Source organism: Mesocricetus auratus, unplaced genomic scaffold (genome assembly GCF_017639785.1).
Source record: "Mesocricetus auratus isolate SY011 unplaced genomic scaffold, BCM_Maur_2.0 Super-Scaffold_100007, whole genome shotgun sequence".
Classification (NCBI taxonomy): domain Eukaryota; kingdom Metazoa; phylum Chordata; class Mammalia; order Rodentia; family Cricetidae; genus Mesocricetus; species Mesocricetus auratus.
Genome location: NW_024429191.1, coordinates 36,444,724 through 36,460,400, shown reverse-complemented (window position 1 = coordinate 36,460,400; position 15,677 = coordinate 36,444,724). Strand labels below are relative to the sequence as shown.

The 15,677-nt window shown below is 45.7% G+C and overlaps 1 protein-coding gene across 2 annotated transcripts in view; it reads right to left on the bottom strand.

Annotated features, from left to right (window-relative positions):
* Gria1 (glutamate ionotropic receptor AMPA type subunit 1) overlaps window positions 1–15,677 on the bottom strand; it is a 319,841-nt gene that overhangs the window by 93,163 nt on the left and 211,001 nt on the right. For both annotated transcript variants that reach the window (XM_005067739.4, XM_005067740.4), the window contains exon 8: window positions 7,643–7,747. In XM_005067739.4, coding sequence (XP_005067796.1) covers window positions 7,643–7,747 — 105 coding nt within the window. The remainder of the gene's footprint in view (window positions 1–7,642; window positions 7,748–15,677) is intronic.

Here is a 15,677-nt window from a genome sequence, read left to right as displayed (position 1 = left end):
TAGTTCAGAAATGCTGAGTGAGTGAGTGACAGAGGACTTCAGAAAAGTACAAGGCTGGAGTGTGAGGAAAGGGCTGTGGGAGATGATACATGGGCTCAGCCCAAGCCTCCCAGGTCAAGGAGGATGATCACCCTGCTGTAGAGGCAGAAGTCTGCCAACATAGGCAAGTTCAGTGGGCAGCAGCTAGGGTTCACCTGGGAGAGCAGAGGATGCATGGGTCTAAGAAGCAGATGGTTTGGAAGGCCAGGCCAAGCAGTGGAGACTGTTCTGAAGGCAACAGGGAATCACGGAAGGTTTGGAACAAGAGAATGACATAGCTAACACATGCACACACATATGTGTACAGAACACACACAGATATCCACAAGCATGCACACGTGTGCACACACCACACAGCACACACAGTGTGTTCAGCAGACATACAGACAAGTGCACACACATACATCTAGACTGCCTATATCTTTCTCTCTGCTTCTCTTTTCTTCTGTCCCTTCAATTCCTCTTTCCCCCTCCCCTCTTCCTCTTCTTTGTCCCCCTCTCTCTTTTCCCTCTCCTCCTTTATCCTCCCTCTCCTCCTCTCTGCCTGTTCCTTTCTCCCTTTCCCTATCTTCTTCTCCTCCTCCCTCTCTGGTCTTTCTTTCTCTTCTCCCTTTTCCTTTCCTCCCTCTCTTTCTTCTCTTCCCTCCTCACCTACTACCCACCCCTGGCAGCTATGTCTGTCATTCTGCAGGCTGCAGATATAAAGGGAAAATGATGGAGAGCTGGCAGTTCTCAGGCAGGGTGTGGAAGGTGAGCAGCCTTCTCAGCATCCAGAACTCAGCATAGAAACCCAGCCACAGCCCACATGGTTGGCTTGTGTGGTCCTTCACCTTTATGTATTTCCCAGACATCGATGATTTCTTTGTGATCTTCAGCCATTCACAATGGTAGCTATACCCATGTTCTTGCTTTGGCTCAGTGAGTTTTCTACCTCCTCATCTGCTCATTTCCTGAGGTAATGCAGCTGGGCAGTGCCTGCTCTTAGCCTGGGACACTGCCCATTCATATATTGCCTGCAGCAGCTATTATCACTGAGGGTTGGAATCAGTTTGCTGGTAGTGAATGCTTCTTGTTCTTCTAAATGCTTTTTATATTTTAACTTCTTTCTTCCCCATTAAAAGCCCATGACATTTGTCAGTTTTCACTTCTATATTAAGTGTGAGGACACTGCGATGTGGAGAGGTAACTTCCCCGGGGTCGCAGGCTAGCCATGGTGGAGCAAGAGCTAGAAAGATTTTCCCATTGCATGAATGCTAGGTACATGCTGCTGAACCTGGCTCATTTCCCCATGGGCTGTGGGGATCAAACTCATGCTTTCACAGCAAACACTTTATTGATTGATGCATCTCCCAGTCTTGAAAAAGCCTAACTTTTCCTAGCTATCTCATGGGAATAGAAGACATGATCTTGTCAGTGTTGGGAGAGACATCTGGATGCAAAGGCTCACGGTCACACCTCCTATGAGCCAGCAGACTCATATGGTATGGGGCTCCACAGCTGGATGCATAGAAATGACAGAAGTGTCTGGAGAGGCGTTGGAGGTGAGAGCTTTGTCCCTTTCTTTGGGCTGTTGACTGGATTACCATATGGGACTTTGATTCTCTACTGAAGAGGTGTAGGGGCTTTGATTCTATCTGAAAGCAAATCAGAGTAAGTATTTTGGTAAAGATTGGGGCCCACTGTTCAGGAGAGGATTTAAAAATTTCTGACAGGGAGAAGTCTTCTCCTGGGGCCACTTATTATTTTTGATCTCCTATTTTTCCATCCGCCTCTAAAGATTCTTTGAAGGTCGGAAATGAGTCCAGATGATAGAACGGGTATTCTTAAGTGGATGAAGTTTAAAGAGCAGGTGATCACAGAACATCAGATTCACTTGATCTTCCCTGCAGTCATCAGGCTGAATTTGCACATGGGTACCCCAGGACTGCCTTTGAAGCTACGGCTCCCAACTTCCCCAAATGCGGATTGTCATAACCAGTTGCCTATTGTGACAGAGATGGCTAGTTGACCACCAAGCAGTCTCGTTTGCCTTTCATAGTGTAGAGATAGTGGGAAGTGGCGATCAGACCGGAAGTACGACTCACAACCTGTTTTGCATCCCATTGGAAGGAACACTTGTGTTCTGGTGAGTGATGTGCCTCTTTTCCAGACCAATCTTTCCCAAGTTTCCAACAGCTTTCCCATTTTCTTCCCCATCAGTTTGCTAAATGCTGACAGCCAAAAAGACCCTAGTGGACAGTGATGCCTTGTTTCACCCAGCTCACAGCCGAGCCCTAGGGCCAAACCTCATTGAGCATAATTCACTAACCACAACTTTTAAAACTTCTACCAAACTATTTTATCACATCTTGCTGTAATTTGCTTGTAATGAAGCAGAACACTTAAGCAAACAATGCCAAGAACTAGACATTGATTTCACTTAACTAAACAAGAGATTTAACTTTCCCTGCACTAAAGAACTAGGTTTCAGAGTTTAGTCCCCACAGCAGCCAGGGTTAGGCAAAGTTAGCACATCTAAAAGGTTGAAGTTAATAAGTTTATTGTACTTTATCTCAGAAGATGGTGTAGGGATGCCTGGTAGAAAGATAGCAGAAGGAATGCCCATGGAACAGAGCAATGCCTCCACAAACGCAAAGCAATGAGCCAGAGAAAAAGAGCAAGCATTGATGCCTGGGGCTCTGTATGGCGAGGTCAGGAGATGTGCTGCGCTTTCCTGGAGGTAAAACGCCAGGGAAAAGTTCTAAGCAGTGTGATTCGTTGCATACTTGAAACACACTCCCCAGTGGAAATATGGTCTTTGTAGTGAGGTAGGGCTGTAAATACCTAATAGAACCCATGATAGTGAGGAAGCTGATGACTGGGGCAAGGGAGCTTGACATGGGCTCTGGGTTGGCCAGTGAAGATGGAGGAATGGCTGTATTGAGGTTGTATATTAGGCTAAAATTAGTTTACATGTGGAAAATTGGATGCCAAGGACTTACAACTTCCAGGAAGCAGGTGAAATTGAAAGTTATGAATTCTTCTGGAATGAGAAGATAATGGAGACACTGGTGGAAATTCCAGGCACTGTGATTTTTTTCCTGTCCAGTTATGTGCAAGGCCAGAATGGAGCATAAACCCAGACCACAAAAGCAAGGACTCAAATCAAGTTGAGAGGGGGAAGATAATAGACGCCATCAATAAGCACTGAGACAGCTAGACACACAATCAATAGGCAAAGGTGGTTGAATCTCCACTGCTTGTCCCCTGATGGAGGATTCTGTAGCAGAATGCCCTGCAACTCTCCTGTGGGTATCCAGTATGAGAATGTGTGGTTTCATCCCAATGTGACAAGATGTTTCATTCAGAGAAGGATCCCCAAGCCCACCCAGAAGTCATACATATAGTGGGACTTCATAGAACTAGGCATCACTAGAGCCATGGCCAAGTCTGCTCTCTGAAACTTTAAGACTGTTGGAAGGAAGCTTAACACTCTAGCATCTCAGTGAAATGTCAAACTGCATCAGGACACCTAGGGAGCAGGCTGGCCTTAAGTCAGGGGGATAGAGGTGGGGTTGGAGTTTCCCAGAAGCCCTGAGCCAGGAAGAGAAAGCTTTTGTTACACAGGGCAGGTAAGGCCTTGCTATGTCCCTGAGACTAGCACAAGGTCATTCTTGAAAATCGTAGTTGTTAATTTGCTTGGAGTCTGATTGAGTGAAAGTCCTGAGGGCAGGGATTCAGAGGAATTGATTTTCTGAAAGGCAGATCCCCGTAGACAAAGAATGTGTAAGACCACATTCTATGGAAGGATTTAGTCACTAGAAAGTGAGTTTGAGAACAACCTGGTGATTAGAAAGGCAGGCACAGCCATTTGCTTGAGGGTTTGAAGGCTGCAGAGTTAGTTGTGTATGCTCCTCTGCAGGGCATACAGGACTGGTGTAAAGTCTCTGTGGCAGATAGAGGGAAATATAAATTACGAGTCAATGGCTGTGTGCTGGGTGCTCCTGCATGCTAGAGGCTGCTTTCCTCAAACTTGTACAGTGCAAGAGTAGGCACAGTCTCAATCAATCCTATGAGATAACCTCCTCCTTTCCTTCTTCCATCCCTCCCCACTTCTTCCCTACCTCCCCCTCCCCTCCCTCTCTTCTTTTTACGTCAGGGTCTCATCAGTACCCAGGCTACCCTTGAAACGACAATGATCTTCTTGGCTCAGGCTTCCAGGTCCCATGATTACCAGCACACCCTGCATCAGAGATGTTGTGACTGAGATTCAGGAAGGCTGAGTGACTTGGTCAAGGTCATATGACCCGTGCAGATTACAACTATTTAACTACTGGTCTACCTGTCTTTAGAATCCCAGCTTTTCTCCCTGGAAGCCCAGTAGGCTGGGGAGGAAGCTTTGAACTCATCTCTAGCAGTAGCCTGAGATGCAGCAGGAATCTGCATTTTTCTAAACTAGCTCTCTGCATTCTCTAAACTAGCAGTATTTACCACAGCCCTCCAGGGAGCTGCTTGCTCCAGGAAGTTCCTAATGAACCCAAGGTCTAGAGAAGATGGACTCTTCTCAGGGCTGAGTCGGGGAAGGTTTAGAGTCACAGCAAAGTCTGGTCTGGTGATGGACAGTGGGACTGGAGAGCAACGCTGGTAAAAACACGACCGTGTGGAGTTTTTCAAAGGTCATCTGAAATGCCAGAACTGAGAGAACTAGAGGTTATTCAGCCGAATCCCTCTCACTTAAATATCCAGACCTCCCTAGGCTTAGCACTGTTAGATGGTGACACACAGGTGGATGGTGTCTGATTCTCATGTGTACTCCTTATACTTCCCCCTGTCCTCAATGCACTGTAATGGTAGACAGGAGCCTGGCTTCATTTAAACAGCCTCCACTACCCGGGGAAGAGCATGATTTCCATCAGTAGCCTCCCTAGTCTATTCTTGTTTGTATCCCGGGCTAATCTTAAACTTCTTCTGATCCCCTTGCTTCATATTTCCTAGTGTTGGGATCACAGGTCTGTGCCACCAGACCAGGCTCAATCTCCATATTTTAATAGGTTTTATGCATTGTACTGTCATCAAACTTGTGCCACTGGCCAAGTGGTAACACTAGTCACTCTGACTATTCTGAGGTCAGCCCAGGTTCATGGCTGCCTGTTTTCTAAGAGTAACCATCTTGACTGTTCTAGCCATTTACAAACCACCTACAGCATCTGTGTTCCACTGTAAGGCAAGAGCCAGAGCTCTTCTGAGAGTCTGAAAGAACTATGGTTAGGGGAGGAGGTCATGTGTCTGTTGTCCCTTCCAGGAGTAGCAGGGTTCTACCTTTGAACCCCAGCACTGTGCTGATAGTGCCCATTCTTTAAGCCTTGATAAACTTAAGCAGCTGCAGATAAACAGGGCCTGGGGAGTCAGGGGCCCTGAATAAGGTATTTCTTTGGCTATGGCTCACTGGGACCTTGTGAGGCCTAGTGGGCTTCTCTGTCTCAGTTTACCTGTGGAGAAAAGGCTATGTCTCATTTACACAAATACTAGACAGACTAGGTATACACACATGCCCTGAAAGAGGTAAGGAAGCCATCTCAGACTGTCCAGATGCCAGCATGTGCATCTGATGTTGCCCGTGTGTGCATCTGACCTGTTCCATAGCTGCTGAACATACCACTGAGATGATGTAGGAACAATGTGAGCCCATTTCAGAAGTGTAGAAGTTGAGGGTTAGGATAATTAAGTATTTCAGGAGAAGAAAGTACCTTCTCTAGAAGCATGAATTAGGAGCACCAAGCTGACAAAACGAGACTCTTGGGGTGGCCAGGCTAATACCGCCTCCCCTTAAAAATGTCCTTGTCGAGCACACTGAGCTTGACCATGCTCTAGTGAAAGGGACACACAGCCGAGATGGTGCGAGGAGCCCAGATCATCTGGGTGGGGCCCACTTACCTAACAAGCCCTTTAAAGTGGAGCCTTCCCCAGCTGTGCAGTGGAACAAAGTCAGAGAGATGTGATGTTTCTGAACCTGTGGGTAGAGATGGTGCTACAGGTACTTGAAAGTGGGAAATCTCTAGAAAAAAGTTGGCAAATGAAAAGAAGCCTCCAGAAAGGAGCATGGTCCTGCCAGCATTTTGACTATTTAACCCACTCTTGTATGCAGTCATAAGGGGAAATATGTGTGTGGCTTGAAGTCAAGGTTGTAACGATTTATTATGACAACTATGAGCCAGGCTAGAGAGTAGAGGTGGAGTAGAGAGTCCTTGAAGGGAGCTATCTAGAATCTTCTGCAATGGCAGCAATGCTTTGTGTCTGCACTGTCAGATGTGACACCTGGGAGCCACATATGGCTGTGTAGCATCTGATAATTCTTAGCTTTTGATTCACTAGAAATTAAATTTCAATGACATATGTGACCAGGGTGAGGATATGTAACACAACCTTAGAGATGCAGAGGTTGCTGGGTCTGGTACAATTAGCTAGTTTTCCAGGTACCAGGGCTAGCATCTAGAACTTCCAAACACCAGAGAGCCCCGAGACATACCAAAGAGCCCACGAAGTCAGCATTATCATGGTGAGATCTGTCTACCTAGGCTCAGAGATTTGCCCAGATCCCAGATGAGTAAGTGGAGAAGTTGAGCTTCGATTCCCGGGTCCCCAAGACCCACAGCCCTCCCAGCTTCAAAACCCCAGCCACCTTGCTCAATTATCACAAGGAAGCACACATGATGAAGGCTGGGGGCAGGGGAGACAGAGGCTCCCAAGAGACAGAAAGAAAGCAGCCAGGAAGGTTGTCTTCAAGGAATACCCCTTAAGTTTTGTAGGCTAGGGAGGTATCAACCAAGGAAAGACAGTGCCAGGGTGGAGAAACCATTCTTCCTAGGAATGGGAAGATTCCAGGGTAGAAAGCAGCATGTGGATTCAAAGAACTGAAAAAAAAACAGGATTAGCTGGAGTGGTATGAAGGAAGTATCAAAGGACAAAGGTGGAGAAATTGACAGTGACCAAATCACACTGGGTCTTAGAGTTTAAATAAGACCAAAGATCTGTATTTCATCTTAAAAGTCTAATGTGAATATTGATGTTATATAAAAACACACTTAAATGTGTTTTTCACTTTGACTTCTGTGGAGAAGAGAGCATGGTTGTGAATAGGTGTGGACAATCACAAGATGGTTAACCTCATCAATAAACATTCTAGAATTCTCCAGAATCCACAGGAATATCACTGGTACTGTATAAACATCTATTACTTTATAACTTCAGGTTCTTAAATATGAGGCCAAATCTGATTCTGTATCTTTGGCTAGTCTCAAACCTGCAATAATCCTCCAGCCTCAGGCACTCAAATGTTTGGGTCACTGGTAAAGCTGAATATCTCAGACTCTTCCTTCATATTTTCAGAGCGTTTTTCTGTCCCCTGGCTCTTACGCACTGTCAGAAAAAAATCTGGGAGTTTTTCCATTTTACAGAGAAGGAATCAATTCTCAGAGAAGGGACCAGACTCTCCCTAAATCCCAATGACAAGTGGCAGAACTGAGACTAGAGGAGTCTGGAATTCACATTGCCTGAGTTTCTTCAAAGGTGTAGGCAAGGCAGGTATCCAGGACCCCTCACCAGAGTCAGCCAAGATGTCCCTTACCTTTCGAATTCCATCATGCTTCATTTCAATCACATGGAGGGTATAGTTGGTCCGGCGCCCTTTCTCATTAAACTGCACGTTTCCGGTCAAACCTTCGAATCGTACCTGAAAACAGAGCCACATGCTGAGAGGTAAAGCTGCCAACTCAACCATTTTGTTTCATGTTTGTCCTTGTGGTTTTGTGTGTGAGTGTGTGTGTGTGTGTGTGTGTGTGTGTGTGTGTGTGTGTGTTGGTTTTCTGAGATGGTGTCATTCTGGCTTTGTACTCACTAAGAACCTGACAAAGATAACCATGAACTCCTAATCCACCTCTGCCTCTACTTCCTAAGTGATGGGATAACAGGCATGTGCCACTGAGGCAGGCAAGCATACAGAGTTGCTTACTAGCCTGGAAGTTTGCTTGACTGGGCTAGGCACACATCCTCTCTGAATAAAGCACCTAACAACATGGTGGCAATTTAGGACCCCTGTCTGCATCATGCTCACACTCATCTGGTTTAAGCCATGGAAACAAGTTAATCCCCTTAGCAATTTCTTCAAAATGCCCCGTTTCTATTCATATATGCCTTGGAACACATACAGAACCAAGGAAGATAGGCAGTCTTGTCTAGACTGGTTTGGGCATACATGTGCCGTAAAGCAAACCATGTTTCTTTGAGTGAACTTTTAGGGGCAATCTCCTATTTGCTATCTTATGCCTAAGCAATAGTGTGTGTGTGTGTGTGTGTGTGTGTGTGTGTGTGTGTGCGCGCGCGCGTGTGTGCGCACGCGCATGCGCCTTATGGGGAGGGACACGCACAGAGAGCAAAGACCTACTAATCTAAGTTTGTCTGCTAAAATAGAGAACCACCAAAATTACACCCCTAGTAATCTAGCTCTGCCTTTCTTTGAACCCACAAAAGGAAAACTGAAAGATAAAGAGGGCTCTCAAGTCCCCCCACTGAATGGCACACTGACAATTCTGACAGTGTACCTCTTTCTGAGCTTTGCTACCTCTCTGCTGTGAGTAAAGTGTTCTTGCTACTTTACAGTCTGTGAGCCTGGAAACCTACAGCAGATACTGGTCACCATGCCCAGCATTGTTTGTTTTTCTGCTGCAGCAAAGCATCAGAACCCAAGCACATTATACATGTTGAAGTTCAGAGAAACCCTCAGGTTGAATCTCCTACCCTTTTTGGTGGCTGGCATCAGTGTGGAAAGGACTTCCTCACTTAACTGGGCTCAGTCTCTCTTTTTGCTTCAGGCAAGCATTAACAGTAATCAGAGGTGCATGCTTAGCCAAACACTCCTTCCACTCTCTGCCTGCTCAGATGACCAACTGAAGATGGAGAAACTGAGGGACTGAGGTGCCAGCACCGAGGAGTCAGGAACAGACTCTACACTGGAAGCCAGGCTTAGAACTGATGCCTTGGATATGATTGGAAAAGATGCCTTAATTCCTTTGGGAGTCTGGGTGATAAAATACCTGCAAATATGGGGACCTGGATTTGACATTAGCTTCCCCACGGATTGCCAGGTGACCTTGGGTGACTTACCCTTTTCAGCCTCCAGTTTACAAATTCCTATCCTGTCTATCTGAAGAGACAACCAATGCACAAGCGCAGTGGAAACCAGAATATACCTATGGATACCTCACATTCAGCCAGAGTGTGCAGGGCTTTATAGACATCTTAGATGGCTCAAACATCAGATCCAAAAATCCATGGCATGGAAATTGCCAGCCTGAATTTGCAGGAATTTGTACCTTCAAGGTCAGATTTCAGATTTCAGATACAGTTGACAATAATGGGTACCCAAGCCCACTTCTTTATAGAGACTAAGTAACCCTGAAGCTGAAGTTGAGTCCAGGAAATAAAGTCACAGTTCCCGATCGTGACCCTGTGTCCTCAGATACCCCCTGCCTATGAGCATCAAAGTGAATCTCTGTTACAAACAGAGGTTCTGCCTTATGACCCAGCACTGAATATTTTCTCCCCGTTCAACAAACTGGAAAAGAGACATGCAGGGTTTTCTTTTTCAGACAGTGGTCAAGGAGGATAGCTGGTGTGTGTGTGTGTGTGTGTGTGTGTGTGTGTGTGTGTGTGTTCTGAAGTTGACCTTTTCATCTCTTTCTGGTTTGAAGTCTCAGTAGGGAGGCTATGACAGGCCCAAAACACTGAGCAAATTATACAAACTCTTTGCTCTCTCTTATCTGCAAGCTGGAGATATCTCCACTCCTGGAAACGTCTGGACCATCCTGGCTTGGCAGAAAGAAAACAAAACTTGGATCCTGCCACAAAGAATGCTAGAAAGGAATCAGTGACTTCACCTTCCTCTCACCTTGGTCATTGTGGTGATTTAAATGGAAAATGTTCCCCATAGGCTTATGTATTTGAATAAGTGGTTTCCAATTGCTGACACTTTTTTTTTTTGGTTTTTACGAGACAGGGTTTCTCTGTATTGTTTTGGAGGCTGTCGGTCCAGCCCGGCCTCGAACTCACAGAGATCTGCCTGCCTCTGCCTCCCAAGTGCTGGGATTAAAGGCATCCACCACCACTTTTTATGGAGGTTTAGGTGGTACAGCCTTGCTAAAGAAAGTATGTCACTGGGAGCACATGTTGCCATGCTTCTCTGCCATGATGGACTCATTCTTCTGGAAATAAATTATTTCTTATACAAGTACCTTGTATTATCATAGCAAGGAAAAGGGAACTAATACAGCCACCTGACCCATGCTCATCTATCCCAGTGGTTCAGGTTCAAGGTGTGTAGGTTGGTTGCAGGGTCTCAGTTTAAGTAATTTATTTAGACAGAAGCAGGACAAATATATGGATGACTGTGTATTAGACTATCTTTGCCAAACAGGAAAAATCATCACTAACAATACAGCTGGGCCCCTGCTCTTTGGAACTAGTGTCAAATATCAATGAATACTGTGTGATATTTTGTTTGCATTCTAACACTCCTGAGACTGACAATAATGTTTGTTTTGGATCAGAGGGTGGAGCCAGCTACTAGCTGACCAAAAGTGATCATAGAGGTTTTGGAGGACTGAGATGGATGCAGGAAGGAGTAGGGCTGGGCTTAGAGAGGGTCTCAGCCCTTTTGGATGGAGGAACAAAAGAGATAGGAAGTTACTGGTCATTTCTCTGATCATTGAGGTTCTTACCCCAATATCTGACTTCTGATAAAAATAATTAGACAGATGCTTTAAATGTATTTGGTAATAAGATATTACAAGATCTCATGTCACTCAGTTTCCTTATATGCTTGGTAGATCGGTTTGAATTAATTATGCTAAGTTTAATTTAAGGGTAAATAAGATACTTCATGACAAAATTTTGTCCTTGCAAATGCTCAACAAGTTTGCTGGTTTTTATTATTACTAAGGATGACCCCAATCCTACCATCATTTCCCAAGCATCATGCTCTTAGAAAGCTCCATCTGCTTCCACAGGAACCATATGAGGTATGGTGCTTAGATTTTTGATTTTCCTTCACAGAGAAAAGCCATAACTCTGGGAGTAGGTGTGATGAATAAGCACCAGACACAGACCTGAAATCCAGAATTCCTGATGTCTTCTGATGTGTGTACCTTGGATATCAAGTGGCCTCTTATAGAGAGGCCATGAATGCCACACAACTCTAGTAGACCACACAGGCACACACAGGGTGGTTTGTGATGCCTGCCTGCTGCATTCACAACCTCCCGCTGGGCATTTTCAGACAGTCTCTGTTGGTTCCAAAGGGTATCTGTAGGCTCCTCATTGAAACTGTTTCTGGGTTTCCTTCAAATAACAGACATATCTAGAATGTTGTGTTAGACATTAGTGTTCATATATGGACACTATGCAAGAAGAAGATGATGAAGATACTAGAACTATACCGTGTAGAATGGGCCAAAAGGAATGGAGACTAGACTAAAAGCAGAAGGTCTGTCAAATTGTCTTACCATGGGGCATATCAGGTAACTCTTGACAAAAGTGGGGATGGTGCTACTGTCCTTTCCGAGTGCCTCAGTTTCCAGCAAGGTCAATGACCCCACTCCCAAAGTTCTTGGGACTAGAGGCCTCCAGGTGTTGCTCCAGGAACTTCATCAGAAGCCTCAAGACAGACAATCAGAGGCCATTTTATCCATTTTCCAGATAAGATGGAGGAGACAGCTGATGACTCTTGCCTCCAGATTCATGGGAATCAGTAGATTCCTAGAGTAACTGAAGCCCTTCATGTCTTCTCGGGGAAACCTATACGCTTGGAGGTAAATCATAGAGCTAGAGGATGGGAGAGGACACATCACAGAGCCGACATGATGATATAACAAGAGAAGGCTGAAAGCCTGTGCCTCAAATCCTTTATAACAAAGAGTAGAAGAAACTTCTAGAAACTGGGTTTTGGAACTGTTGTCCTCATTCACCCAGGGTGAGTGAGGTCAGGTTGATGGAGTTGGTCATCTCTCCTTGCTTCCTGTCTTGGAACTTTTAGAGCTGTCCTTGTCTCTGCCAATTGCCTGCATGAAAGGTGGACAGTTTGGTTTGGCTTTCTGGTAAAGGGAACTGGTGCCAGCTCTGAGTTGGTCTCCAACAGGATGCTGAGGTAACTGCCTTCCTCCCTGCCTGAGAGCTATGGTTAATGCCTACTACTTTAGACATATTAAAAAATAATTATTTAAGATTCCTATTAAAGCTCAATTAGGAGTGCTGGTCTACCCAGGATAATTGTACTAGGGTAATTGTGCCAGGTTCAGGGTTCCTTGCAATCAGATTTTTTCAGTTACAAACTAATGGAAAAGGGGGATAGGCAAGGTAAAATTTAAAGTCAAGGAGCAGGGAAGGAGCCAGGGATGGAACTTTGTTGTGAGGGAAACCTAAAGAGTAAGGGCAATTCTTAAAGTAATGGGTAAATTAAGCCAACAGGATCCTGCTGAAGAGGAAGTACTCTATTACACATTGACTGGTGATGGCTAAGCAGCTGGCCATGGAGCCAGTTTCCTACTGACTTCACTTAGAACATTCTCTTCTTGAGTTGTGTTTCACTGGGAAGCACACAGAAGGGCTAGGTAGAGGGTGAGGTAACTCACCACACCTTGACAACTGAAGACTATTTGCCAATTGGATGCAGAAAGTAGCTCAGAGGAGAGAGAGCTGAATGACTGTGAACTCTGGGTTTACAGAACCCACAATGCTGAACCTTCTAAGAAACCAGAAGGACCATTTAAGAGTTCTGAGTCCCTTGAGCAGATGAACCAGTCTTAGGAAAAAAAATGAGTGATTGTTCCATGGTGTCCAGACAATGCTGGCTGGGGCTAGGAGGTGAACCAGGCTCCTTCTTTCCATACTCCATCAGTGGTTGAGTGTGTCATCCACACATATGCCTGTATCCCCACTCTAGTCTTCTGTAGGCATCATGAGTGTTTTTGGAATTGAACCCAAGGCCTCATGCACTCCAGGCTGTGCAAATGCTCTCTCATAGAGCTCCATTCTCTCTCTCTCTCTCTCTCTCTCTCTCTCTCTCTCTCTCTCTCTCTCTCTCTCTCTCTCTCGTCCCAGGCTGAACAGTGAGCTGCATGAACCCAGTTGTATTCCTACAGAAAGCTTTGTAGATGTCCACACTCAAGCTATGCATTCTGACCCTGCCCTTGACAAGATCAAGAGCTCACTGAGTGGCTTAGCCCGTCTTCCTATTACTGCTCATGAGCTTTCCATGCCTTTGAGCCTTGACATTGAGTACCGGAAAAGCAGAGACTGCTCTTGCCAAGCCCACCCCAGGTGCCATCCATCCTTCATTTGCATATACTTGATTATGACCCAAACAAGAACTAAGAGGGGCTATCAGTCCCAGCTTTCTGAACTTGAAGGCTTGGATTAGGCTTCTAAGAATTTATATCTTCTTAACTCCTGGCCATAGAGAACTATAAATAGTAACAACTGTATCTTTTTATGGGAAAAATGCCCAGAGATTTTTGTCTTTACTCATCCTTCAAGGTCTATGACTTTCCATACGTTAAAAACATGACTTGAGCCTTGGGTCTTTGGAGCCAATTGGAAGCTGGCACAGAGTATTCCCTTCTTGGAGCACTGTGGGCATCCAGCTAATAGGCTGGAAGGCTACACCAGTATCCTAAACATCTCTCCTCATGGCAGACAGGGGCAGCTTCCATTTTCTCTGGGAGAAATTTCAGTGTTGAGGGATGCGCATGCACTGGGCTGGGCCACTGTTCTGGGTCATCTCTGCTGGACTGCAGAGCATCCTCTGTGTGTATCATTAAAGGCCAGCTGTATCATGAAAGGACATTTATTAATCTCCTTGAAGCTCAGCCGTTTCATTTCATAATTAATAACTCTGAGTCCTACTGTGCTCTGTGGAGCATTCAGTGAGGCAATACAGTAAATGCTCATGCTACATCACAGCTGTCATTACAATCACTTTTAAGATCCAAATTCCTAGCATGTTAGTCTGCCAAGCAGGTTGTACTGGACTCCAGATGGCACCATCTTAGCCACAGTGGGCTTGGTCCTTTGTACTGTGTGATCCAAAGGCTACAGACACAGAAGCTCCAGAGCAGATCCCTGGGTTCCAAAAACAGGATGCCATTAGAATTTACCCAGTCTCTGGTGGCAATTGTCCTCTGATGGTGTAACTATTTAAAGAGGTGGGTCTAGAAGTCAAAATGTCTGGATAGTGACTGTGGCTACGTGAAGGCTCCAGAGGTTAATACTGTAGAGTGAATCTACTGGGTCATAGGATAGAGTGATGAATGCAAGGACGGGCCCTGGGCAGTTGTCTGGTTCCAGCTCTGTGGTTAAGCGTCTGTGTTACTGTGGAGGCATCATAGGGCACTATGGGTCTGCCATCTCATAAAGTAAAGGGAAAACCGGGTCACTGACTTCCAAGGTCTCTTCTAGCAATAAATTCCTGATTCTGGGTGATTCACACAGACTTGAAAAGGAGTCCATTTTGGGCAGATGGTCTTAGGGAAGGAACATTTTGATTTGTTTGTTTGTTCATCAAAGAGATTGAAGGAGTCTCTTGTGGTTTAGACTTGATTTTTTTTCCAGTGTCTCCAGTGTTTAGTCCCCCTCACTCCTGGGAGTGCATAGCAGCTTTGGGGAACTACCTATGGAAGGCAGGCACACAGTTGCCTCAGCTCCAAAACAGAGTAGACTCTCAGCCTTCACCATGGCAACTAACTCTCTCCAATCCTGCTAGGGCAGAAGCAGACGATGACAGTATAATACAGTGAAAAGATGTGAGTTAGACCATAGGGGAAATGAATGCACTCTTAGAGTATTTTTTTCTCACCAGCACTTCTTATGCAGCACATTTTAGGAATAAACTAAAAATCCTCCTGCCCCTGCCTTCTGAATGCTGGGATCTTGGGTGCTGTTTGCTTGGCCTTCTCCTCTTTATGGAAAACAGGTCCATCAGAGAGCTTGATGGATAGTCTGAGGTTTCTCAGAGAGACCTGGGGGCTGTCTTTCTTGCTTCCTGATTCAGACCACTGCATGTCACTCCACATTGCCTCCTGGACTTCGTCCCTGTCATGATGGTGTCAGAATATGCTTTCAGGGATGTCATTAAGGTGGGAGAGGCAGAGGAGCTGGAAGGTTGTGGCGCCGAGGGTGAGTCCCTGGGACCGTCTGAGACCAGCCTTACACTGTAGACAGGATCTGTCTCGACAGCCATCAGGAAAAGCATTTTAAATAAGTTGGGAACGGGCACCGCCTCTTTGGTAATCATTCTGGAACCTGCCTGGTGTCTGTTGTCACTGTCTGGTGATCTGAAGGCTGCCCTGCACAGCGACAGGGGAGGGCAGAAACACAGCGGAGGACCTAGAGATGCTTGCCGTGACCGGAAGGTCTGCTGCCTCACTTCAGTCTGGAGGATGTGACTGCATGTTCTCTGTCACACAGGGCTCTTTTTCAGGTCTGGGAGCAGCTGCTGAGGCTCTTTCCTGATAGTTCCCCAGGTTGTGAATATTGCAGATCTGTGTGCGTGTGGATGAACATCTTGTGTTCACGTATCTCTTTCTTTAGGTGTGCTCCCTGGGAGCTCGACT